Source organism: Sciurus carolinensis, chromosome 3 (assembly GCF_902686445.1).
Source record: "Sciurus carolinensis chromosome 3, mSciCar1.2, whole genome shotgun sequence".
Classification (NCBI taxonomy): domain Eukaryota; kingdom Metazoa; phylum Chordata; class Mammalia; order Rodentia; family Sciuridae; genus Sciurus; species Sciurus carolinensis.
The window spans coordinates 163,765,362-163,792,414 of NC_062215.1; the positions used below are offsets into that span (position 1 = coordinate 163,765,362).

The 27,053-nt window shown below is 56.3% G+C and overlaps 1 protein-coding gene across 10 annotated transcripts in view; it reads right to left on the bottom strand.

The window, feature by feature from the left end:
* Tns1 (tensin 1) overlaps window positions 1-26,787 on the bottom strand; it is a 184,730-nt gene extending 157,943 nt beyond the window's left edge. For 5 of the 10 annotated variants that reach the window (XM_047544738.1, XM_047544737.1, XM_047544736.1 and 2 more), the window contains exons 1-2: window positions 14,440-14,513; window positions 4,121-4,158 (exon numbers count right to left, since the gene is read on the bottom strand). Coding sequence is in view for 1 of the 10 variants with exons in the window: in XM_047544728.1 (XP_047400684.1) it covers window positions 4,121-4,158; window positions 14,440-14,554; window positions 26,761-26,769 (162 nt within the window). In the remaining 9 variants the exon portion in view is untranslated. Of the gene's footprint in view, window positions 1-4,120; window positions 4,159-14,439; window positions 14,555-26,760 lie in introns of those variants that run through there. The other 5 variants (XM_047544724.1, XM_047544725.1, XM_047544731.1 and 2 more) reach the window with 3 other exon arrangements.
* Window positions 26,788-27,053: the final 266 nt, after the last annotated feature.

The window sequence follows — 27,053 nt, forward strand, 5'->3', positions numbered from 1 at the left end:
CACGAGCATCTTCTCTCAAGCTGGTCCAAGGGGCAAAGAGCTAGGCACAGAACATCCAGGCTCCTTCCCAGTCTTCACCTGTGGTTCCAAGGAAGGAGAAAGATGCCCATCATAGATCAATGGACATTTAATCCACTACGACCCAGTTTACATAGCTGGAAGGCGGCAGGAAGAAAGCTCAAACTCAGGTGTCTGATCCCGCCCACCACACCACCTCCACATCCTCCTGGAGCCAGGTCAGCAGAGTTCTCTCTCTAGGCATCTGCAGTAGTCAGGCTCCAAGATGGCCTGTTGATCCTTACCTCACGGTAGGGACACCCTTCTGTAGGTTCCTGCTGCACCCACCAGGATGACCTGTGCACCAGGAAGATAATGTAGAAATAATAGCATGTGTCCTCCATGGCTGGGATACAAGGCTGACATCCAAGGCGGCTCCGCCTTGCTCTTCCTTGAATTGCTCATACTCAGGAAACCAGCCACAGCATTGTGAGGACATTCAAGCAGCCTAGAGAGGGGTCCATGTTTGGAAAAGGATTCCCCAACCCCAGTCCAGCCATCAGAAGATTGAGCCCAGCCACCACCTCCAGTGCCACCTCATGAGAGGTCCCTGGCCAGACCTGGCCAGCTATGCCCCTTCCAAAGTCCCTAGCCTCAGAAAAATTGCATCATGAATGTCCACTGCTGCTTTAAGCTGTGAAAATTGGAGTAATTTGTTACATGATATTGCTGCATATAGGGCTAGGGATGTAGTTCAGTGGTGGGGTGCCTGCCTAGCATGCATGAGGCGCTGGTTCCAATCCCCAGTACCACACACACACACACACACAAAAAAAAAACCACTAATCTTAAAAAGATACAAACTTTCAGGTTGCTGTGCATAAATACCACAGCCGCCATCAGAGCCATGGGTTCACGCTTCAAGAAAGGTCCGGAAGGTGGAGTGTTAAGACATTCAGACCAGCCACTCACACGCAGGGTGGCTGGAACAGCCTGATGTGGAGATGATCAAGAGCAGCAAGAAATCCCCAGTGGGCAGAAGCGTGGGGAAGAGATCAGCAAAGCAGAAATCCTGGAGCCCTCTTTCCTCGAAGTTTCTCACGCACTTCATCCACCTCGGTAAATGAAACCACGTGCTTGAGTCGACTGTCTCTCTCAGCCAGCACCCCAGTCAACAAGGCTCCTGGCTCTTCTGCACAATGTGTCCTAGAGGCGACCCCTCTCACGGCCTTTCCTGTGAGTGCCGGGGCCAAGCCACCAGCCCGACCCACGAGGCAGCATCAGCAGGATCTTGGCTCCCGTCCTGGTTCCGCCTGGGTGCCTGTCCATGGCTGGAGTTGTTTCCTCGCAGTGGAGATGGGATGACACCTGTCATGCTCAGAACTCTGCAGTGTGCCCCACTTCTAAGCCACGCCACCTTCTTCCCAACAGGACAAGCCCATCCCACCCAGGACCCTCCAATTATCACGCGGCATCCCTAGAGTCCCACCTCACTTCCTCCAAGCAGTCCTCCTGGGCCACCTCACCTCCTCTTCTCTGACCGCTTGCTCCAACCTCATTCCTTCTTAACTTGTTTGCCCCCCCTTTTTTTTTTTTTTTTTTTTTGAGAGAGAGAGAGAGAGGGTCTCACCAAGTTGCCCAGACTGGCCTCGAACTTGTGATCCTCCTGCCTCAGCCTCCCAAGTCACTGGGATTACAGGCATGCACCACGGTGCCCAACTTGTTTACCTGTTTATCATCTGTCTCCTGAGGGCAGAGATCTTACCTGTCTTGCTCCCGTAGAACAGTGTCCTGCACTTGGCAAGACCTTAGCCAACAGTTGTTAATGAATCCCATTTGGAAGTAAGGGGTGGATCAAGCCACCTCCAAGTTCATTTGGTCATAAAATCCAGAGCACAGAGCCCTGCTGTGTGCCCTGGGGCCCCCTGCCCTGGCCGGCAGAAGGGAAAGTCAGAATGGTAGTAGAGCTGTGGTTTCAGGAGAGACTTGCCAGCTGGGCGGAGCCACACACACCAGAGGATCCCACTTCCCATGGAGGAAAATCCTATAAAAGCCCCATCTGTCTGGCCACTGCCCTGCCAGTCCACCCTCTCCCCTCTTGGTGGGCCTCCTGGGCTGCACTGAGCAGGATTGCTGCAGCCTGGCACATCCGACCCCCCAGGGATGTGAGAATCGCCAGGCAGGCCACACCCCCCAAAAGTCATCTTTGGCATCCCTCTGTCTCCACACACAAGGCTGCCCCCAACAAGGGGCCATCTGTGTCAGATCTCTCTAGGTCACTGATTCTCCCCTTTTCAGGTCCTACACAGCCAGTTCGTCCACCTCTCTTACTTCTACATGTATCCTGTGTCGGCCAAGAGAAGGGAGGTGGAGGAGGAAGGGCAGGTGGGATGGAGGATGTCCACAGGCAGGCAGGGAGGGGCCATTAGAAGGAGGTACCAAGGGACGGGGCAGTGGGCGGGGTTGTGGGGAAGCCACTCAACCCTGTGACACCTCAGGTTCCCCATCTTTAAGACAATATGATCTTTTGGCCTCTGTTTTATGCTCTAATGGAATTAAAAGAATAAAATCTCATAATGCATGAGAAGTGCTTTCTAAGGCGTTTCACAAAGTGCTGTGCACATGCTCATTGCTATTAAGAGAAGTGAGAGCAGGAAGAGGGGTAGGAAGGTGGAGGCTGGAGAAGACCAAGAAATCTGGAAGTGTCTGGGGTTAAAGGTAGGAAACTGCTCAAGAAGAACAGAACAAGGAAGAGAATGGAGGGAGAAGCAGAAACTCCCCACCTGAAGATAAGGCTGAAGGAGCCAGAAAAGCAGGACATAATACAAGGGGCAGAAAATTCACCATACTGATGTACCTACTGCAAGCCACAGGCCCTTTCCACCTCAGCTGGGTGAGAGCACATCCTGGAGTCTACAGCAGGGGAGAACATGACTCCACACCCCAGCAAGAAGTGTACACAACTTAGGCAAGATCTCTCAGGAGACAGCAGATTCCAATGGCATAACCTACGGCCCCCAGAATGCCAGTTCATACTCATCAAGGACTGTTTTTGAGCATCTACTATGCATCAGGCACTGGGCTGGGCACTTCACACACATCATCTCATTTAATCCTCAGAACAGCTGTATGAGGTAGGCTCCTTGTTCCCCCATCCTTGAGGATGAAACAGTTCAGAGTGGTGCATGAGTTGCTCAAGGCCACCCAGCAAATAGGAAGCAAGCGAGATGCACCACATCTGAGCCTCCACTGCTCCACATGCTCCTCTCTGAAGCATCCTCCCTCCAGAGCCTTCCTCCCTGAGCACCTTCCTGAAAGTTCAAGGGTGAAAAGCAAAAGAGGGAGAAGGGGCAGGGAGGGCAGAAGCAATGACAGGGAAAGGTGCAGAACTGGCTGCATAGGAAAGAGCAGGCGTGTAGCCCCGGCAGAGTGGAGCCTGGGCAGTCTCCTTCCCTAACTCACAGTCCACCCTGGTGTCCTCCGACAGCCCCATACTCCAAGAAGCGGACCTATGGCTCCTTTGTCCAGGTCTGAAAGGGTGCCTAGCCCACCAGGACGCGCAGATCCCTCCAGGCTCCGTGCTTCAGTTTCCCAGCCGGGGATCGCTGATGGGGAAACCGAGGGCTACCATGGGCATGACGCGTAAAGAGGGTGAGACACGCTCAGACGGTACCAAGGGCCAGCGCGATCCAGACCGCCGACCCCGTTCCCCACCTCTCCTGCTTACCCGCTTCTCCCCCCTGCGGGTCCCGTGGCTTGGACACTGAATTTTCTAGGGGGACCAGATTGGACCAACTCGGGTTCTGCGCGGCCCGCCGAGCGAATGAAGCGCGTCGCCCTCCCCGTTAGCCCTCGACACCCTGGAAGTCCCCTCCCTCGGAGCCGGTCCCGCCAGCCACCTCCAGCAGGCGCCCGGACCGCGCGCGGGGCCCGCCACCCGGACCCTGAGGCTCCACCCCGCCCCCCGGCCTTCGCCTTCACCTTGACCTGCGCCCGCTCCCAGGCCCCGGCGCTTTGCATAAACAAAGAGAGGAGGAGGGACCACCCGGGCACCGCCCCCGCCCCGCCGGCGCCCCTCTCGCGGCCCCAGCCCTCCGCTGGGCCGCCCCCCGCGGCCCCTTACCTTGGCCTGGCATTTCCGATGACAGGAGAAGCTGCAGACTGCAAGAGGGCGAGACACAGAAAGAAAGTTTTAGCCGCGAGGTATGAAATGGAAACTCCGGCGGAATCTCCTCCCACCCCGCCCGCGGTCGGCGCTCGGGAGGGAACAGGGAAGGAGGGAGCGGGAAGGAGCCCCGGGGAGGGCGGGCGCGGCGGGCGGCGGCCGCGCTCCCGGGCCTGCGGGGCGGGCGCCCCGGACGACCGAGCCTCGGGGCGGGCACCGGCTCCCCGCTGGACCCCGGCCAGGGCAGAGGCAGCCGGGACCCAGGCCTCGTGCCAGCCCCGCTGAGGAACCGGGCCCTTCTCGCCTTACACAGCGCGGGCGGGCGGACCCGCGGACCTCGGGCACCGCACTCGCCTAGGTCGCACTCAGGCACGCCCAGCACCGCTCCCCGTGCACACAGGGCCGCACACACGTACCCATGCCACGAAACCACGACCCGCTAGCCAGGCACCAACACACGTGCGGTTTCGTGGAGGCCCTCCTAGCCCTCCAGCCTGACACAGACTTGGGGTACAGACGTGAACAGAGACTCGCACCAACTTCATGCGCAGGAGCGCGGGCGCGCGCGCACACACGCACACACACGCGCACACATGCACACACACACACACACACACACACACACACACACACAATTTGCTCCCCCCTCCCACTTCCAGAAGCTGGAATCAAATTTCCTATCAGGTTCCCAAAGCCTGGAATGTCCCCAGCCCCACCCCCCAGGGCCTGGGACTCCACGGAGGAATCTGGCAAACCCCGTCCTCTGAGGGGCTGGCTGCGGGGGGTCTCTGGGCTGATTTTCGTGCTGACTTGAGTCTTGTTGGCTGCCCAAGATGTACTGAAGCAGGTGGGTGGGGCACAGGAAAGAAGGGAAGACACCCTGACCCAAGTGGCCAGCAGCCACACACAGCCCAGGGCCACAGCTAGCACCACCCCTCCACGCCCGCTTCTGCCCAGTCTGTAGCATCTTGCCCCATTCAGTTTTCAGCCGGCCTGATTCGCAGGAAAAGGCAGCTGGGGTCTGAGGTAGGTCAAGGTCCAGCGGCAGGGAAGAAGCTCCAGGGTTCCCCTTCAGGAGCCTTCTGCCCTCCTTTGGGTGAGGGGGTGGGAGAAGTTCCAGGCAAATGGGTGGGGCCTAGGATGTGACCTTGGCCACTGGCCCTCTCTTGAGACCTTCTCTCAACCTAGTCCTGGCCCAGCGCAGGCCTGTGACTCAGCTGGTGGTGAGCAAGGCTTTCCTGACCCCAACAGCCACCCAGCCCAGCTCCAGGACATCACCCTGGCCACACCAGGACATGTTCCTCTTGGTTACCCAAGTCACACCCACTGGTCCAGCCCTTTGGCTTCTGCAGCTGTCCCCTTGCTCCCTGCCCCAGGTGGCAACTTTCTCCCTTTCAGAAGGTGTTCCCTCTCTGACCCCCACAACTCCCCAGCCCTCTTTGGGACCAAGGAACAAGGCATTGAGAAATCCTCAGCCATGAGGCCTGCGTTTGGATTGTGGGCCCTCCCTCTTGGCCAGCAGTGGGCTCTTTCAAGAACGGGACACCTCTCTCTCCCTCTCTGTCTCCCTACCACCACACACACACACACACACACACACACACACACACAACCTGCTGCACAGTGCAGGCTTCATAAATGTTTGAGTTGGAACTGAGTGAAAATCTCACCTGGCGTTTATGTGTAATAGTCACCCCTGCCCCACTCTCAGCCTCTTCCTGTCACCCCGCATCATCTCTAGTTCAGCCCAGAAGGCATCCCTAAGTGTCCACCTCCCAACCCCAATCTAAACTCCAGGGACACAGTGGGGACCAGAACGTGGTCTCCCTCCAGCTTTCTCCATGTCTCTGACAGTTCCCATCAATCACCAAGCTCTTTCCTACCTCAGGGCCTTGGCACTTGTTGCTCCAGCTGCCTGGAACATTCCTCTCCCCCTCACATTCTCCTGGGCGGAATCTCTCTTGCCCTCTGCAATCCTTTCATAGCCATCTCCTCAAAAGGACCTTTCCTAACCACCCAAATGAGAGTAGGTCGCCACTCTTCTTCCTCAACACCTGATTATTTCCTTCTCTGCACAGTTCACACTCTGAAGTCACATGGAGTCTTTTCTAGTAGTTTGTTTATAGTAGATGCCCCCATGCTAGACGCAGGAGCAAGGGAGCATGCCCATCTCTCACCACATGCCCAGCAGCAGGACACTGTCTGCTTCGGGGCCGAAGAACCAGACAGCATCTTGATGCAAATTAGACCGTCCCATCATCTGGCCAACCAGCCCCGTGACACACAGCCAGGCTAGTGTGCTCTGTCTCTGTGGGACTGGTGAGAAGGTCCCTTTCTCCGGGCAGGCCCAGCCCTGTACCAGGATGCATGGCCGGCTCCAGTGCCCTTTCCAGCAGACACCCTTGGTGGCGTCCCGTCTGCACGATGTACAGGGCAGCCTGCCTGCCACAGGGGCAGACGGTCAGCAAATGCCCCCAAAGGGAAAGCAGGTGGAGAGCTCTTTGGACAATCCTGGAACAGCCTGCTGAGTGTCCCTACCCCGTCCCCAGCCTGCCCTTGGCTCTGTTCAGTTGGTGCAAGGAAGGACCTCCACCAGCTCTCGACCCAGAAGACCAAAACAGCAAACTGAACACAGTGGCACGTTCCCAGCAGGTCCAAGTGACCAAGCACCTGCCCTCCACCCCAGGGAGGCCTTCCTACTGGGTCCCCTCCAGGGACGCCTCCTTTGCATTCTCGATCACCTTTCTCAGGTCTTCTCCCCAGGGGCAGTGCTTCCTACTCTCTACCTGGCACCCCTCATGCTGTCATCTAAGTGTGGGCAGACACGGCCCAAAGCAATGAAATGTCCCAGTGTGTCATGGAGTGTCATGTTCTAGCTCCTGGTGTTCACGCCTCTCTGTCGTCCTCTCCCACACTGATAGTGAATCCGTGCTACACTCTGGATCTAAGGTGTCCCCCCAAGACCCATGTATTGACGGCACGGTGCCCAGCCCGTGGCACTGTTGGGAGGCAGTGGAGCTGTAGGAGATGGGGCCTGGTGGAAGGAAATTAGGTCATGAGGCCTGCCCTTGATGAGGATATGGGGACCGTGGCCCTTCCTATTTCTCTCTGCCTCCCGGCCACCTGAGGCGAACAGGCCTCCCCTGCCGTGGCACCTGCCATGAGGTACTGTGCCACCTTAGGCCCAAAACAACAGGACCAAGTGACTGTGGACTGAAACTGAGCCAAAATGAACCTTTCTTCCTTTCGATTGATTTATCTCAGGTTTCTCGTCACTGTGATGGAAATCTGACTGTTGGAAATCTGACTAACACAATCAGGCAGTGTAGAAATGATGGTGTGTGACTTCCAAGGCAAGACCATAAAAGCCACTGTGACTTTAGCCTCAGGCTCCTGGGTGACTCACCCTGGGGGAAGGCAGTCTCCATGTTGTGAGGACACACGGGCAGCCCTGTGGAGCAGGCCTTGTGGTGAAGAGCTGAGGCCCCCTGCCACCAGCCAGCCCCAGCTCAACAGGCCCATGAGTGCACCAGGCTGAACAGAGACTCTCCAGGCCTTCAGATGAACAGAGCCTGCTGACATCTTGGCTCAGCTTTGAGAGACCCTGAGCCAGAACCAGTCAGCTAAAGCACTTACAAATTCCCTACCCTCAGAAACTACATGGAATAGCAATTCTGTGTTTTAAATCACTAAGTTTGGGGATCACCTTTTTACACAGCAGTAGATAACTAATATAGAGACACACACTCAGGAGCCAGGCACAGTGGCACACACCTATAATTCCAGTGACTTGGGAGGCTGAGGCAGGAGGCTCTCTAGTTTGAGGCCAGCCTCAGCAACTTAGGGTGTGGTCATTGGTGGGGGCCATGGATGTGGCTCAGTAAAGCACCCCTGGGTTCCATCCCCAGGAAAACACCCTTCCTTCATGGAATGCACTAGATAGAGCAGCTGCCCCAGAGCTCTGAAGAGGCCAGGATCCCCACAGGGCCTGCCCTTCCCCGAGGACCCCTGGATTCACACCACCTGGCACAGGCAGACCCCAAGCCCTCTTCCAGCTGTGGGAGCCCGTGTAAGGCCAGCCCGTCTCCCTGCTGTATCCTTCCTGAAACACAGGCTGGAACCCAAGACCCAATGTCACAGTACGAAGAGGTGGGGCCTCTGAGAGGTGGCAGGCCACAAAGGTTCTGCCTTCTGACTAGCCTTTTGCCTCCCCATCCCTCCAACCTCAGGGTCCATCCCCTCTGGTGGACACAGTGACGAGGTGCCACTCTGGAAAGAGACCTGGCCCTCCCAGATCCGGGATCTGCCAGTCCTGGAGCTACAGCCTCTAGAACTGCGGGCAATGAATTTCCGTTGTTTATAAATGACCCAGTCGAGGGCGTTTTGTTGCAGAAGCGCAGACGGAGACGCCCCCTCAGCCTTGCCACCTGCCTCTTCCTCCCACCAAGAAGGAGACTCGGGTTCCAACCCTGAAGCTGTCTGCCCCACACGCTGCTGGGGAAGCGCCCAGCTGAGGCTGCAGAGGCTCCCTCCACAGGCGCCATTTCTCACTGGGGCCTGGGGCAGGTGCAGGAAGCACAGTGCCTCTCTCCTGGAAGCGTCTCTCAGGTGCCCAGGTCCTCCCTGGACACGTCTGGGGCTGACCGGGGCCTCCCAGCTCTAGGGCCTTGCGCCAAACCCACACGGCACCCTCCAGAGCCAGCGCCCTGCAAGGCAAGGCCCCGGGCAGTGCCCGGTCAGACAGCAGCTCGGTGGACACCGGAGACCCAGGCCTGCCCACGGATGTCTGCAGTGTCCATGGGGCAGGACCAGTGTGGCCTGAGAGGAAGCAGAGCCCCCGGGGTAGGCCCTTGGGTACCTGCTGCGGGGAGCACTACACCCCAAGCCCAGCCCTTGGCCCCAGCTCCCACCCCAGCTGGGCCGCGGGACTCTGTCCTGGGGTGGCTTCCTGCTCTCAGGAACACAGGAAGCCAACATTGTTGGGATCTAAATGGCCTTTTCCTCCTGGTCTTGGGTCGGAAAATGAGCACATCGCCTCAGTGTACAGCAGCCCCGCCACAGCCACCAGCATGCCTGGCCCGGCCTCCCACCATCATGGAGGTGCTGCCCGACTGCCCACCTGCTCGGCAGACCACTCATCAGCCTTGCCCTGCCCACTGCCCACGGCCTGGGCTGAAGTATGCAGAGCTTCATTTAGTGTGTTAATGTAGCTAAGCCATAGTACCCAGATGTTTAGTCAAACATTATTCTAGATGTTTCTGCAAAGTTACTGGTTAAAAGGGATCAACATTGAATCCGTAGACTGAGTAAAGCACATTCCCCTCCATTTTGTGGGTGAGCCTCATCCAGTTAGTTGAAGGCCTTTAAAGAAAAAGACAGACCTTCCCAAGAAGAGAGGGTACTACCAGCACATGCTTTTGAACTTGAACTAGGACTCTTCCCTGGGTCTCCACCTGCGGATTTCTGACTTGCCAAGCCTCCATAACCACATGGACCAATTCCTTAAACTAAATCTCTATCTATCTAGGTGGCTAACTATCTGGCCATGACACATATCTGCTCTTCTGTTTTCCCAGAGAACTCTGACCAGTACAAGGTGTCTCAGGGGTGGCCAGGGGCACTATGTGGTTCTGAAGCAGGACTAAAAGAAACCTCCTAGATCATCCCATCCTGTGGCTTTCTGGGGTTTTTTAAAAGCTGAACTGTTCATGCAGATGGGTTCTGGTATGGAATCTACGTCGTGCTGCTTAGGATTTAGTGGACGCCCACCATGGACCCGGCTCTGATCTGAGCACTCTGTGTGTAGTATCTCATTTAACCCCTACAGTCACCCGAGGAGGGAGACACTGCTATTTGTCCCACTTTAAAAGCGAGTCAACAGACGCAGAGCAATGAAGCAATCTGCCAAGTTCTCAATAGTAAGGGCAGGAGCTCACTAGGAAGGCTCTGGGAATCCAGAGCCTCTGAGCCATATGAATGACTGTCACACCGTCCCCTCCTCCTGTATCTAACTCCCACACAAGGACTTTTCTGATTGAAATGGGCAGGGATCCCAGAGCCCTGACCTTTAAGTCTTCACTTGGATTTCACCTCTTTCCTGCCCTCTAGGGCCCCTACGGCATCCCCAAGAATCTTACAGCTCCTTTGGAACGCAGTGTAGAACCTCTGATCTAATCCAACCCCCTCATTCAAAGTAAAGGGGAAAATCAGGTCCAGAGAAGTTAAGTATCTCTCCCAAGCTCACACAGCCATACAGCAGAAAGCCAGGACTTTACTGGGGAACGATACTGACCAAATTATATTGTTATGTCATGTGTATGTATGAATATGTAGCAATGAATCCCACTAGTATGTGGAATAATTATATAATTATAATGCACCAATAAAATATGGGGAAAAAAGAAAAGTAAATAAATAAAAATGAGTAGTCAGAAAAAAAAAAAAAAGAAGCAAAGAAAGAAAGAAAAGTGACCCAGGGTTTCTATCCTATCGGGAGCCTCTGATGGTTCCATGGAGGTCCTCAGATAGAAGGTGGAATTTGGGGATCCTCAGTGACATGATGAAGGAGAAACGGCTCCCCCAGTCCACCTCTGGGTCGGCTGTGCTCATTGTCCTCCCAGGTGCATCCTGCTTTAAGGAAGCTGCAGGTGGCCGACCAGCAGGCACTGAGAAAGGAAGTTACCTAAGCCTGGGTCAAACCAGGCCCCGATGGCAGCCCTTGGGCTCCTGAGCTGGCAGTCTGGTCCTTCCCCTCGGGCTTCAGTCTAGTGGGAAACCAGGACCTTTGAGCAAAGCTCTGAGTTCCTCCAGCCTGCCTCTGAGGTCCCCAGTGTTCACAGGGCCCCTAGAGCCCTGCCCCGAGGCCTGTGGGAATCCACCTTTCAGACGGAAGCGCTCCTACACATCCCTCAAGACCCAGCCTACATCTGCCTTTCTTGCCAAAGTCTGGCAAAAAAAAATCTCCCCTAAGCCAGCTTCTCCTGCACACCTGTGTCACCCTTACCACCATATTCTATGATCGACTGTGTGTCTGTTCTCCCTGGCCAATGGCTGGCTCTTGGCACCGGCACCTGGGTGCGTAGAGGGGGGAAGTAGCTATGTACACTGAAGAGGTATCTGGCTTCCACGGAGTCCCAGAAAGAATTTTCCAGGCCCTCCCACTGTCTGGGCCTCAGGGAGAATCCCTGGTCCAGCCCCCTTCTCTCTGTGCTAAGAAGTGACTTATCCAAGGTCACACAGGGTGCCCACCATCATCTCCTCCCTCTCTGTGTCCTTCACTCACAGTCGTGGTCCCTGGCATTAGCCCCTCTTATTTCACACACAGAAACGCACTGTTCTCTAACAAGCCCCCCAGAGATGCAGGACAAGGTTCACCATTAACCCCGTCACATGCGGCAAGATGGCCCAGCGAAGTCAAAGGCTCGCCAGGTCTCCTGACGCCTCTTTGCCTGCCTTCCTGAACAGCTGTCCGCCTTAGTTCTTTGCCCACCTCGCTTGTCTTTGAGTCTCCCAGAACCAGGGCTGGACTCCAGCTTCCTTGACTCCCTGCCGCATCCCATCCAGTCCTATGGGGAGGGGGCGCAGAAAAGTCACCAGGCAGAACCTCCAGGGCCTCCAGGGCAAAGAGACAGCTGCCCGGTCCGTCCAAGACCTAAGAGTTCCCTCACGGCCCGCCACCCCCAGCAGAACTCCCTCGGTGCTGAAAGCCCTTGGAGACTAAATCCAGGGCCTTGCACACCCCCACCCACCCTTCACCTAATCTAGATGGTGGCCAGAGTTCCAGCCAAGCCTTGAAGATGGAGGGAAACCAGAGAGCCGAGAGCCTGCTGAGCCAGACTCAGCGAGCAGCAGAGGTCTGGAGCTTAGTCTACCCTCACCAGGAGCAGCCTGCACAGCTCCGTCTGGTGGCCCTGGATGGGTGGATGGGTGGATGATGGATAAGAGGATCTATTCACCTTGTGCCGCCACAGTGTCCTGGTTCCAAAGCACAGGGTGAGTCCACTTCATCTGCCATCAGTGAGCCCAGTGACCCGCAACCCTGCCCAGGCCTGCAGAGGGTGTACATGGCCTGTGGTGCCCCTAGTGTTCCCCTCTTTGCTGGGACCCGTCCCTGGGCCTTCGGTAGCTCGGTCCTGACACCTAGTGGTGGCTCTGGAGTATAGCCCTGACTCCCCCCCACTTTCTTGCCACCCCCCCACCCCCCCACTCTCCACTGGTGCCCAGCAGGGCTGCCAAACAAGCTTGTCCACCTTCCCTCTCCTCTGGTTCACACCGGCAGGGCCAGGCTGGGATCCGGGTGGAACTAGGCCCATGTCTTGCTCACCCTGGGAGCTTTACCTACACAGGGAAGTCAAGGCCCCTCATCAACCCAGCGCTCAGTCAGGCAGCTGGGAAACCCAGAACAAGGTATACGGGAACCCAGGGAGACTGTGGCCAGAGATAGGCCCGAGGTCACACTGAGCGTCCCCAGGACTTACTTCCATCCCCCCAGCTGCCTCCTATCCCAGCAGCATCGGAGGTTCCCAGGTGACAGGAATACCTGAGGGGAAGGGGGGCGCTGGGGGAGGGGAGGGGAAGCCAGCTGAGCAGACTCAGGTGGGGTGGGGGCTGTTCATGAACAACGCAACCCGCCCCGGGCAGTGCCGCTCCACTTCACCCTAAGCCACCAGCAAGTCCCAGGCAGACCTCCTGGGAGGAGGTGACACCGTGTGGCTGATTTTGATATTGCAGAAGTTCCTGTGGGAACTTCAGTAAAGGACCATAAATAACCCCCTGCCCTTCACCCATGGCGGACCTGCCTGGAACGCCCTCCACGCGCATGCGCCCACAGGCTCAGTCCCTCCCAAGGTTCCTGCCTCCAACACCCAGTGAAAGGCCTCGACTCCCCCAGAGCACACCCCAAAACCACACTCTCACCCTGCCAGCCTGGGCAAGAGAGGTGCCCAGCACCAGCCTCAGTCTCCTCATCTGTAAGATGGGGTGGCACTGGTGCCTGCCGGATGCTGTGAGCACTGGACGAGGTCAGGCACGTGAGTTCTTGGTGCTCAGTAAGGGCTTTAGAAATTGTCCCCCCAGCCCAGCTGGGACTTCAGCATGGAGAAGGGACATGGAGAGAGGCCGGGTGGGGAGTACCACATGGCAAGAGAGAGCACGCCCTTTGGCACAGCTGACACAGTGGCCTTCTTGGTAGCTGGGTGGGGCGGGGCCGGATTGAGGATGAGGTTGGGGGCGGGGGACATGGGTGGAGGGCTGGGAAGGGCTGATTCTGCCAGACCTCAGGTCACGGGAAGGCTGTGCTACATCTGAAGGGTGGTGGGAGCCCACCAGCTTTAGCCAGGGCAGTGACATGACTAGGTTTACACGTTTAAGTCCCACTGGAAGCTGGTGCAGAGCTGGATTAGAGAGAGTGGGTCAGGGAATGGGAGAGGGTTGCCCTTGGCCATCCAGGTGAGAGACAATGGCAGCCGAGCCGAAGGATGATGCGGGCAGCTCATGACTAACTGCATTCGGGACCCTGGCGACGGATGGGATGTGGGGTAGGAGAGGAGGGCATCTGGAGGACCACTGGGTCAGGGATGGGGTTAGTCCCAGAGGCCGGGCGCAGGGCCTCCGGTGGAATCCCTGTGACCTGGGACAGGACACCAATTTCTCTGCAGCGGCGATGACCACACCCAGTCTTTCCAGGAGCACATGAGAATAGGGATTGAAAGGTCTAGCAGCCAGCAGGTCCTCTACTGACGCTGATTTGGGACCTCTTAAGTCACCCAAAGCTGCCACAAGGAGAGGACTGTGACTTGGCCAGGCACATGCCAGATTCACACCTTCCACGTCAACCACATGGCTTCCACAGCCCATGCAAACACCACAGCGGCGTGGCTGCCACATGTCAGTCACGTGACCTTCGGGTGCCTTCCACACACCCTCCACACTGCTCCCACACCCCAGCCAACAAGCTTTCCACACGCCACCACATGCTACATGCCACGCACACGCCCTACCCCACGCCGTGTGCCTGCCTCCATGTGCCAGCCAGACACCTCACACCACGCATGCTGGTTACTCTGCTCATCCTCAACTACCTGCCATCCCATGCCACCCACCACCTGCCACGGCCCACCCACACGCTCCTACACACCACCACCCAGGGAGCTCAGCATCCTCTCCCACGTGAGAACCAGGCACGGGGTCAGAGCCCCAAGGACATCTGCCAGCCGAGTTCCCGCCTGAGCTGGACTGGCGCTCTCTCCCCGGTGACGCCCTGTCAGCCAGCTGCTCACCTTTGCAGGTGCAGCCCTCCCGGGTGATGGCCTGTCGGCAGATACCACAGGGCTTCACCTTCTTGAAAGTCTTCACCTTGAAGTGGTGCGTCTTGGGGGCCTCCAGGTCCTCTGGCTGTGGAAGGAGAGGCACAGGGGTCAGCCTGGGGTAAAGGGCCCTGGGAAGGAGGCAGGGGCTCTGGAGGGGAAGAGGGGAGGAGGTGTCGGGGGCAGTGAGCAGTGAGGGTGACAGGACACCCACCCCAGGCTCGAGGACTTGCATGGAGTCGATGATCAGGGCTCAGACAGCACCTGAAGACCCCGGCGCCCGGGGATCTCATTTTTCTTTTAATTTACTTCATTCTTGGGGCATGACTTCCCCGAGGTGTGGCGCAGGAGTTTAAGCATCTGCTTAATGGAGCTGAGCTGTGGCTCAGGTGGAGCCTCCGCCTGGTGTATGGGAGGCCCTGGGTTCCATGCCCAGCACCCGAAACGAGAAAGGTATTGCTAAATACAACTTGATGCCCCACATTGCCAAGCCCCAGGAGGTTCACCATTGACCCCTCCAGTCAGTGCCTCCCCCACATAAATCCCATGGGACTTCTCTCCAAAGAATCATTTTGTGTCTTTTGGGTTTAGGGGTTTTATTGGTGGTGGAGGTGTTTGTTTTGGGGTGTGCGTGTGTGTTGCAGTACTGGGGACTGAACTCAGGGAGGCACTGCCAATCACTGAGTTCTATCCTGTTCTTTTTATTTTTAATTTTTTTATTTTGAGACAGAGTCTTGCTAAGTTGCTGAGGCTGGCCTCAAACTTGGGATCTTCCTGCCTCAGCCTCCCCGGTCGCTGGGATCAGAGGTGCGCGCTGTGGAGCCGGCCACCATCTTGCCAGGGTTTTAAACTTCCTAGACGCAGCATGGCGCAGCGAGCCCTCCGTGGCTAGCTTCCCTCGTGCAACACTGATCTGTGAGAGTCGCCCACATTGTCATATGAAGCCGTGTTCCCTCTGCCCCCGTGCTGAGTGGTATTCCACGGTACGGATGCAGCACGTGTCCATCCACTTCACCGCTGATGGCCCTCAACGTCTCCCCCACGTCCCGCAGGCTGTTTTCCTCCCTTCTCTCACTCTCTCACCCTCCCCCCACCCCCATCCAGGAGGCCTTTCCTATCTTTCTTCTTATTTTCTATTCTTTGCATTATGAAAATACACACCACAATTTTATTTTATTTTTTATTTTTTTATTTTTTGCAGTCTGGGATTGAACCCGGGACCTGGTGCCTGCTAAGCATGCGCTCTGCCCCTGGGCTCACCCTCACCCTGTGAAAATGTTAAAATTCCTACTTCAACCTGCACCACCTTGCGCATGAGAAGAGGAAGGGCTGGCGGTTCCTTTCTGTCTGACTCCCCAGAAGTCCCTGGGCCAGTTAGCACTCCTCCCCTACCGCAGGCCGGTTCCCTGCCCAACGGCGCCACACCCCTCCAGCTCTGGCTGGCCTTTGTTTTGTTGTTGTTGTTTGTTTATTTGATTGATGTTTGTACTGGGGATTGAGCCCAGGAGTGCTCTACCACTGAGCTGCATCCCCAGCCCTTCTTATTTTTATTTAGAGATGGGGTCTCACTAAGTTACCTTGGGCCTCGCTAAGTTGCCGAGGCTGGCTTTGAACTCATGATCCTCCCACCTCAGCCTCCCAAGTCGCTAAGATTATAGACGTGCACCACCGCATCCAGCTCCCCCAGCCCATTTAAAAAATTGTTTGCTTTTAGACAGGGTCTTGCTCAGTTGCCCAGGTTGGTCTTGATCTTGTGACCCTCCTGCCTCAGCCTCCTGAGTAACTTGGATCACAGGTATGCACCACTGCACGCAGCTTCTGTCTGTCCTTTGTAACCATGCATCTGAACACACTGAATTGCAAAACCCCTCACAGACAGGCCCACTCTGGGGCCCCAGTCCAGGCACAGGCTGGGGGAGCTCCCAGGTCAGAGGACTCGGGGAGAAGTGACCCCTGCCCCTGGCGCTCTCCCTAGTATCTAACTTGACTCCTTTCCCCACAGGGGCAAGGAGTTCACTGCAGAAGTGAGTCCTGGGGGAAAGAGAGAGCACCAAGACACAGTGAGGAAATCAGACAAAACGAGACAGTCACAGACAGAAGCCAGAGAGGCAAAGAGGCAGAGAGAAACAGAGAGAGAGAGAGAGGGAGAGGGAGAGAGAGAGAGAGAGAGAGAGAGAGAGAGAGAGAGAGAGAGAGAGAAAGACAGAGGGGGGGGGAAGCAGACAAAGAGAGTGAAAGGCCACAGAGACAGACAGAAGGGGATAAAGGCAGACAGGAGAGAGGACAAGATCACACAGAGGACAAGAGATTAGATAAAGACACAGAAACCAAGAGGGACCCAGAGGATCAAAGAGGGACAGACAGACAGAAGGACACAGGAGCTCCCAAAGGCCAAATCTGGGAAGATCTGAGCATCAAAATACATAGTGATAGTAAAGGCTTACATGAGTCCATTGTATAACCAAATAAATGTATGAATTGCAAGTTTGATGAGAAATAGAATATTTACATAGTCCTAAAGCACCTCCCACGCCATCCTTATAAATTATAAGGGGGGGCACATAACTTTTCCTGGGAGACTCCACTCACATCAGGTGATCAAAGTTACCATCCCCAGTGATGGGACAAGTGGAAGTCATGGGGCTCTGAGCGGGTGACAGAACAGAATCACTTCTTCTGCATTCCTGCCAAAAAGCCACAACCTGAATCTAATCAAGAGGAAACATCGGGTCAGCACAAACTGAGGCACAGTCTACAAATTAAACGGGATCTTCTTCAAATGTGATGAGGTCATAAACATCAAGAAAGCCAGAGATTCCCAGGCTGAAGGAGACTGGAAGAGCGGCAACCAAACACAACGGCTCATTCTGAGCTTTTGTGAGCTCTTTTGATGTCCAAAAAGGACATCATGGGGACAATGTCCACGGAGTCTGAGGATTAGAGGGCAGTAATGCATCAGGGCCGGCTTCCTGATTTTGATGGCGATGCAGGATTAGGTAGAAGCCCTTAGAGAAAAATCAGGAAAGTGTGTGGGGTGCAGAGCGGGGGCTGTGTCAGCAACGAACTGCCCAGTAGTTCAGAAAGGAAAGGTCGTGGCACTGTGCACGGGGCCTTTCCGAGGTTTAAGCCTGCTTTCAAATTCAGAGAGGCAGACAGAGAAGGCGGGAGGAGGGCTGGCCAACGCCCAGGCTTACAGGTCCAGGGAGCAGGGGGTGGGGAGCAGCCCCTAGGAAGCTTCCGTTCTGGTACCCGGGCAGTTGGGTTCTGGGAGTCTCAGCCTGGGGAGGGACAGGTGAGTCCCTCTCGTCCTGCTGTCTCACCTCGAGTTTCCCACCTCAGGCGCTGGCTGGCAGCTTTCCCGGGATCTCAGTCACAGACATTCCAGGGAGGCGGCCCAGCCCAATGTCAACTGCAGAAGCCCTGGGCTGGGACAGGGAGGTACAGGGACGGGATCTGGGGCTCAGTTTAAGATCTCTCTCTCAAACCCTAAAGTACTCCCAAGCCTACCTCCCCCACTCTAAGTCTGGCACAGCTTCCTGCCCCCCGTTATCCCTAAACTCTCCTCCCCACATCCCAAATCCAGCCCTCCCCAAAAAGCCCAGGGAAAGAAGTCAGCTCCCCAGAGCACAATAGGGCAGTGAGGCCTTGCTGCCTAGCGAGCTGATGGGCAGCAAGCGGAGGCTCCCAGACTGGCCAGCAAATGCCCAGGCTCCTGACCCCTGGCTCCCATCGCCTGTCCAGCCCCATCAAATCTGAGTTTACAAAATCTCCCCCATCGTGGTGAAGGACATGCAGTTTCGGATACACCCCGTGACCTCGCCAAGCAGTCCCGAGTGACGCGCCAGCACACCCCTGCCCCAAACGCCGTTGGCCAAGGTGCACTGGGATGGGAGTCTGGGGACCTGCCTCCTGTGCTGTGTGACCTTGAGAGCCTCTGCAGCCTTCTCTGAGCCTCACAGTCCCCAGATGCAAATGGGGGCTTTGGACAAGACTATCTGAGTAGGACAGTGTGGGACACAATGGGACAGTCCTTTTGGAATAAAGGGCCTGGGAGCAATGGGGTGGCACATGATAATGGTCACAGAAAAGAAGGGCTGAGGCATCAGGCCTCTGATAAGAAGGCTGTGAAACCCTGATGTGAGGGAGAAGCTCACCTCTGCCCCTCCCAGCAAGAGACCCCAGCTCTGCGACTTCAGCTTCCCCTGCTATGAAACAGGTGTCCTGTGAAATGGTGGAGGAGACCGTGTAGGTGCGTTAACCTCCTGTCTTTAAATACCTGAAGGAGCTGTCACTGGAAAAGGGACAGACGTGCTCTGTGAGGCACTGAAGGTCACACAGGCGAGGGGCCCCCTACCCAGGTGCAGAGAGAGCTCCCGCCACCCAGACGGCGAAGGGGGGCCAAGAGAGAAGTGGGGCACCTGGCTGCCACCCTGCCCCCTCCCCAGGCCCGCTCTGCAGGTACAGGCAGAAGATGTCAACGAACCCCATAAAGTAAACGAGCCCATAAAGTGCAAAGTGCCGATCAAGGAGAGTGGCTTGTTATGACAGTGATCATCACCTTCCTGACAAGTGGCAGGCAGCCTCGGGCAGGAGGAGATGTGGGCGCAGCAGGAAGCCGCCTGGTGTCCACAAGAGCCAGAGAAGAAGGCCAAGGGGTCCGGCCCAGTCCTTCTACCCGCCTGAGGCAGGCCCACAGGGCAGCAGAGGGCTCTCCCAGCCCGCAGGACATCCTGGTCCTTCCCTCCCTCCATCCAGCCAGCCTGCCTGCCAGAGCAGCCCAGTCAGAGGGGTGCGGCCCATTTGGCTTGGGCCGCCTTGGCGGGAGTCCTGGCCCTGGGTGGGAAAAGCTGCTTGCTGGTTCCTCCCTGCCCCCTGGGGCAGAGCAGGGGGTGGGTAGTGTATCAAAGGGGGTGATCGTCCAGGGGTCCTGCAGCTCACGAGCTGCCGTGAGAAACTTCCTCAGCTTTGCCCCTACAAGGCTCCCTCTGGCCCAGCAGTCCTAGATGACGTGGAGAGGGCAGAAGCCTGCCAGCCAGTGAGCAAGGCAGCCTGGAGACGGGGGTACACGATGAGACCAGGACAGCCTGGAAGCTCAACTTCCCCCTTCTCCTGCCTCCTGACCCACTGCCCCTGCGGTCCACTCTCCCTTAGGCTGGGAGGCCAGGTGGGCATATAAAGTTTGAGCTCCTCTGCCCCCAACCCACCTCACTTTCCCCTGAACACAGAAGTGTCCTCCCCCCTCCAAGCCCCTCGCCAGCTAATGGCCTGCCCATGCTCTTGGTCCCCAAGAGTGGAAAACTCTGAGTCACTCTCAACTCCTCCCTGCCCTCTCCCACCCTCCCCGCCAAAGAGTGCCAGAGGCTGTGAATTCACTCCTGTGAATTGTCCCTAAAGTGCTTTTCAATTCCATTGCCTTTGCCCCATTTGGGGCCTTGTCATTTCTGCCTAGGGTTGTTGCAATAGCCTCCTGGGCCCCAACACCAGGCCCTTTCCAGACTGTCGGAAACACAGCTGGGTTCCCGACACCCCACTCACCCCAAATGCTTCCACGACTTCCCTGTATGTCCCGGACAAATCCCACACTCCCATGAGCCAGCAGAAACAACCTGGTCTGTGGCCAGCCCACCTGCCAGTCTCAAGACCCACGACCCACCCCAGCTCTCTGCCCAGCCTCCCCCACCCGCGGTCCTCGTGGCATCTGCCCAGACTGTTCCCTTGACCAGAATGCCCCTCCTTCCCTGGCTGCCCGGCATCTGGACATCCTCAAAGGCCTAATTCAGATTTCGTGAATCCGGGCGTCTTCCTAGATACCCTTGACCACTGTTCATGAAGTCTCTCCAGTCTCTCCACCTGCCATCTGCTATTTTTACTTTGAAAGTTTATTTATTTATTTATTTATTTATACCCGAGATTGAACCCAGAGGCACTTTGCCACTGGGCTCCATATCCCCAGACCTTTTTATTTTATTTTATTTTTATTTTCATACAGGATCCCACTAAGTTGCCAACGCTGGCCTCAAATTCGCAATCTTCCTGCTTCAGTTTCTGGAGTCGCTGGGATTACAGGCATGGGCCACCATGCCCAGTTTTACTTTGAAAAGCTTAAAAAGCTTGAGAAATGCCCCTCTGCCTTTCTCCTGGGTTCTCAATTGCCCACGCATGGCCACTTTTGCTGGCTCTCTGTCCCCTTCCTCTATGTCACCACAGCACACTGACCACCCTTGGGAGGTTCAGCATCAATACCTCCTGTTACCTAAGAGGCAGCTCATCCTCCCATTTCCCCACCAGCCCCCAGGCCCAGGGGAGCGGGGATCCTTGGTTTCACTTTGATGTTTGGATCAGGGTCACGCCCTACATGCGGCATTTGGAGCTTCCTTCACCCTTTAATCCAGACACACGGGTCAGACTTTTTCTTTGTCTTTTATGACACTGATGTTTTTAAAGATTCCAGGATGGTTGTTGTACAGAATGTCCCTCAGTGTGAAAGTGTCAGTTTCCTGGTGACTATTCAGGCTCACGTCTGAAGGAGGAATACAACCTCGGTTTCCCCTCCTCTCTTCAGTCCCTCTTTCTTTGTGGCCTGGTAGTGAATTCTTATCATTTGACGTTGCTTTCGCTTCCATTTTAAATATCGGCTTAACTTTCTCATACTAAAAGCAGGGCTGGGTCACCCTGGACACAGGTTCCACTTCTACCCGTCCCCCTCCCTGGTTCCTCAGTGTGGGTCCCATGCAGATATCTGCCCTATATCTACATCTCCCTCCGGTGATCACCTCCCTATGGGACAGCTACATATAGCCAATTTGACTGGCCCCACTTACCCTCACGTGGACCGTGCAGACATGTCACAGAAACCACCTCTCGCCACAACATGACTTCCTGGAAATCATGTGGCAAGCTTTAAACTCAACAATTAGAATTCCCCATGGAGAACCTGCTTGGACAACACTCTAGACCCCAGTAGAGACATTGCCCATGGGTTCCTCTCTCTCTTTCTCCCTCTCCCTCTCTCTCCCCCTCTCCCCCCTCCCTCCCTGCCGGTGCTCCCTGGCCCCCACGTGTGCATGACCCTGGGCAGGCTGCACACACCCCCAGCACCTGTAATAAAAATCTGTCTCTCCATCCCTGTCTCTCCTCGTCATTGAAGGGGCACGCTCGGCATCAAAGATCCTAAATCAAAACCTCCCCGTAGCGTGCTTGGAACCATCCAACTGCCCCTCCCTGGCTAGACGCGTGATTCCAGTCAAGTTGCTCAGCCCCTCTCTGCCTCACTCGCTAATCTGTTAATTGAGTTAATAATGGCAATCACCCATAGGTGGCTGCGAGGATCAAATGAAATAACGCAGTTGGAGCTGCGCCTGGGACATAGTGAGCGCTCAGCAGAGCAAGCTGAGTCGGGTGGTAGCTCCTCATAGCTGCACCAGCCGGCACACGCCTGCAAGTACTTCTATTCCGTGTCCCCGGCCCAGCACTGAGTGAGCCTTAGACAAATCAGAGGGATCCAATGGCCTGGAATCCCTCGGTTCCTGTAATTACACCCTAATCTCATGGACCCGCCCTCAGGGCGAAGAGAATGCAGATCACCTTCCCCAGCAGGTCACCTTCCCCAGCCGCAGACAGCAGGTGCTGGCCTCACCTGGCTGAGGAGGATGCCCTTTGACTCCAGGTAGCCCTGGGTCTCCACAGAGGGAGGAGAGCAGGAATGGACACTTCCTGAGCTACTCCCCCATCGCAGAGGAGCCCAAGATCCAACCTCCATTTCTGAGCTGGATGATTTCTCTCCATCAGCCTGCCCCTCCCTTCCTGCTTTCATAATGTGGTCCCCAACATTGAGCCCCTTTGCCACCTTGAGTGAAATCAGCTGCTGGCTGGCGAGGGTGCAGAGAGGAGGACCGTCTGAGGCCCGTGAATGGGGCAGGCGCCAGGGCGAGGGATTGGCATGGGCTCCCTCGTCTAATCCTCTCGCTGACGTCCCAGGATGAGCCTGGGGGACTTGCCCCGGCTCATGCAGTCAGGGCAGGATGGAACAAAGACTCAGACGCAGGTCTGTCTGAGCAGGGTCCTAAGTCCCCAGCCACTGCACTAAGCATGGTCTCTGTGTATCCATGGTGGCCTATCGGTGGCAATCTCAGGGAGTCCTGACGTCCCGCGATCAGGACTGGCTCCTTTGTCCATCTATGGGCCAGCTCACCCTTGTCTTGGTCAGCCTGGACTATTTTCATGTCCTACATTTGGATTTGAGATCTCACTTCATTTTAAATCCAGCTTCTCTCCCAAGAGGTCTCTCCTGTCACCTCCCTTCCCCCCAGTCCAGGTCAGGTCCCCTCTTAAGTGCCCCTACAGCTTCCCCCTTGGTGACACTCATCATACTAGAAATCATGTGGACAACATCTACAAGCTGACGGGCAGGTGCACGGGCGGGTTGGGGTTTCCTGGTCACCGTGCCTCCACAACACCAGTCCCACCCCTGAGCTGCTTGCCACAATGTGCTTCAACCCAGAGCTCAAATGCCCTCCCCCCAAGTCCTTAGCCTTTTCAGAAACACTGAGCCCAGTTGCCAAGTAGCTGGGGTTGACTATTTCCCCTCCATGAATCCCCTTTCATTTGACCCTAAATCAGGATATTCATCCCTTCCTTTCTCACCGAATTATAGTGAGGTTCAAATGAAATGGTGTCAGTGAAGGATGTACTTGGGAAAGGCACAGAGAGGCTGAACAGCTTGCTGGGACCACACAGCCAGTCAGTGGCAGAGCCAGGATTTGGACCCCAGCAGCCTGGTGTCCAAGTCTGTGCTCTGACCACTGCAGGAAAAGACCTACACATGTGGGGACCTTGGGATCACTCCAGTGATCCCATTCACATTGACCCTGAATGCCCTGAAATAGCCCCAGCATGGAAAGCTCCGGATGGGGAGGCAGCAGGTCAGGTTCTAGTCCTGACTGTGCCTTGCTGGGTGGCCTAGGAGAAGAGTAACACTTACTGAGCTCTTCGTGTGTGCGCTCCTTGGAAGCGTCACAGCGCGGGCTGGGGAGGTAGCTTGGTGGTAGAGCACATGCCTAGCATCACGAGGCCCTGGGTTTGATCCCCAGAATCACAAAGGAAAAAAAAAATCTAACAAACCTACAGAGGTAGAAAAACCAAGGCATGGAGATGTGACAGTGCTTGGCTATCGTCCCACAGCTACCAAGTGGGGGACCGGAATCAAACCTAGGCACTGCAGGCCAGCAGGACTGCATGTCCCCTCAACACTGTGGCAAGCGGGAGGGAAGGATTTCTCCCCGAGTCTGTGCCTCACGTGTCTTTTTTTTTTTTTTTTTTTTGCTGTTGTTTTAACTTTGTAAAAAAGCGTTTTTCAGACCCTGGTTAGTCTCATGCAACCTAACCTCGTTCCCAAACCCATGGTCAGGAGGCCCTGACAGATGAACCAAAGCAAAGAAAGTGACCTCAGAAAGGGAGGGACAGACTGGGATCCACCTGGCAACACTGCACACAAGGAACCCTGGGGCTCACGAGGACCCTTCTGACAAAACTGTGTGCTCAGCACTGGGCAGGACACCAGCTCAGCAAACAGCACCTCATTGTCTGCAGCTGGAAGTGGCCTTGGAGAACAGTGTCCAAGTGTCCGTGAGGTCCAGAAGAGTCAAGTGACCAGCCCTAGGCCACACAGCTTGCTCAGGGAAGGGCCAGGGCTGCACTTGGTCCCTAGCCCCTACCTTGGGGACCACCAAAATGAGTCCCCTTCCAGTTCCTGAGGACAGAGCCAGCCCCTCTGGAAGGAAGGGCCTGCGGCACTCATTCCAGCCGCACCACACCAAAACGCCTCAATTAATAGGCGTGTAATTATTTTCTAAATAAACCATACTTGACTATGTAATTGCAAATGGAAGCATTTGATGAGAAAATCAAGTTATGCATAATATATAGCTCTGCTCTTCAGCTAATAAAGTGATTTTTATTCCTAGAGCTTAGTACGTTGTGCTACAGATGTACGGCTTTGTGGGAACATCTGCAGCACTCCCCAGACAGGGATGTGTGAGCACATTTGCACACATCCACCCGATCCCGGGCACAAGCTCCATCTCCTCCAAACCATGCCTTGATTCACCTCCCTGAGGCTAAGATCCAGCCAGTTCTTGGCCCCAGAAGTGGGTGGAGTCCTGGGCTGCCAGAAGTCAGGCAGGGAGCAGGACCCTGTCCCGCCATACCCTTCCCAGGGGGATCCTCCCACTTCATGTTTGGAATACATGGAAATCCTGAGCCAAGCAGGAGGTTGTGGAGTGAAGGAAGGACCAGCATTTACTGAGCATCTACTCTGTGCCTGGCTGCCTGATCCTTTGACATGCATTATCTCCATCCTCTCCCAGCCATGTAAGTGTGTAACACACACACACACACACACACACACACACACACACACACTCACTTTACAGATCAGGAAACTGAGGCTCAATCAGGGAACCATTTTACTCAACACTACCCATCTGGTAAATGGTGGAACTGGAATCTGAGCCCAGGTCTGCCTGGATCATTGTCCACATAACTCCCTCCACCAGGAACCTCTCAATGCAAAAGCCACCTCCCCAACACAGCCTCCAGAGACTCTGTTGACCCCTGCCCCTTTGCCAAAACACACCCTAATCAGCCGAGGCCCATCTGGGAGGAAGAGGAAGGGAACCAGTACCGCTGGCTCAGGCGGCTGGAGATGGGGCAAGACTGGCATCCCGGACTCTTCCCTCTGTCCGGGGGACCCTCCCCTGGTCAGAAGGGTAAGCAGGTCAGGCATAAGGCATAAGGGTAAGCAGGAAGGGATGAAGGTGGGACCCTAGGAAAGAGGGGAGGAAAAGAAGCCAGGGGAGGATGCAGCCTCTTCTGGTCTTCAAGAAACCCAAGGAGGCAGCAGTTACACCTGCGCTGGGCACCAGCACCCCTCCCAGCTCTACGTGCCAGGCACTGCCCCAGGCAGGGAGCCACGGAGTCGCCTGCCTGCCTCTCTGTGATCCCAGTCCTCAGCCACCTCAGTTCCCTATGGCGCTTCTCCCCACCTCCCAGCTGAAGCAGTCAATATGGCCCTTTCTACAAGCACCCCAGAGATCTAACTGCTGCCCTTCCTGCTGCAGGGACTCCCCAGCGACCCACCTCCATCCTCAGATCAGAAATGAACTTGGCCAAGGCTCCCATTTTACAGATGTCAACAGGAGCCTTGCCAACCGCATCTGTTGGCTGCATCCACGGCGTGGGATACTCCAATCTATCATTCAGACCCACCCCACACCCGCCCCCAAGCCAACCCAACCCCTCCTTCCAGGCCCCTCCTCCACCTTTCCCTTTTCTGCACCAAGTACACCTGGTTGCCCAAGTTTCCCGCAGCTGTCCTCAGCCTGGGCTTGCCTGGGCCCTCCTAGGACTGGCCAGACAGGGAAAGGGGCAGGGAAGGCCACATCTGGATCCCGGGCCTGAAGCCCCTCCCCCAAACCAGCCATCACTCTGAAGCCGATGTTAACCTCAGCCAGGGATGACTTCCTCGCCCTCCTGACCCTGCGCATGCCTCCTCCCAGCCCTCAGGAGTCTCTCAGAGGAAGGGGTCTCTGTCTGCCCCTGCCCCCACCCCTTCTTCAAGAGTCAGCCTCCCCCATCCCCCCTTTCCCAGGAGCCTCTGCCCAGGACTGGCCTTGAGACTTTAACCCTCATACCATGTGGCCCCACAACTCTCTGCCCACCCCCCCCAGCACCCTTGCCCCCCTCCACCTTCCTGAGTCTTTCCTGAGGGGAAAAGAGGGGGGAGCAGGCCATGCCCCCTCCCCCGGGGTGGGAGAAGCTTCGCTAAGGATGGGGTGCTATGGAGACAGGGATGGCAATGGATCGAAGCTGAAACTGGGTCTAAAAGGAATAAAGTTGTGGAGTCTGAGAATCCCCCAACCCAGCTTTCCAGAGTTAAGCGTCCAGGCGAGAGTTCCCCGTTCCCAGGCCCCGGTGCAGACCCCTGCCTCACATTCCTGCACTGAGCCACCAGGGACAGTGGAAAGTTTTCACCCCACTGTGAGGAGGGGGACAGGAGAGGCTCTAAAGAGAAAGAAACTCCCGGCTCCTGTCTCCTTGCAGGACCTGGACCCAAGAAGCAGTTGTAGTGACCCGGAGACCCAGAGCCTGGGCCCTGGTAGGGAAGAGGCCTTGGGCTGACAGCCGCTCAGTCAGTCTGTCCTGGAGGTACGGCTTCGCCCCAACACCACCCCGCCCGGGCTCAGCAGCAGGATGGCGCAGGGTGGGGGACCTCAGAGCTGGAGCAGCCCGACCTACCCAGAGCATGCAGGACAGACAGATCCACGTCATCTTCGGCGGGTCCTGTCCCTTGGGTCACACAGGCGCCTGCGGAGGGGCCCCCGAGCTCCCAGAGCCCACCAAGCAGGCAGAAGAGAGCGCGGAGTCCTCTGCTCGCCCAGACAGCATCTGCGGGCCTCTCGGCCTCCAGCCCTCCCTCCCTCCTCCTCCTCCTTCCCCCACTCCACCCCCTGTCCCAGCCTCCTCTCTCCTCCCTCCTCCCAGGCTCCCCTGGTGGCGTTGGGGGTCAGGAGCTTGTCTTGGCAGGGGGT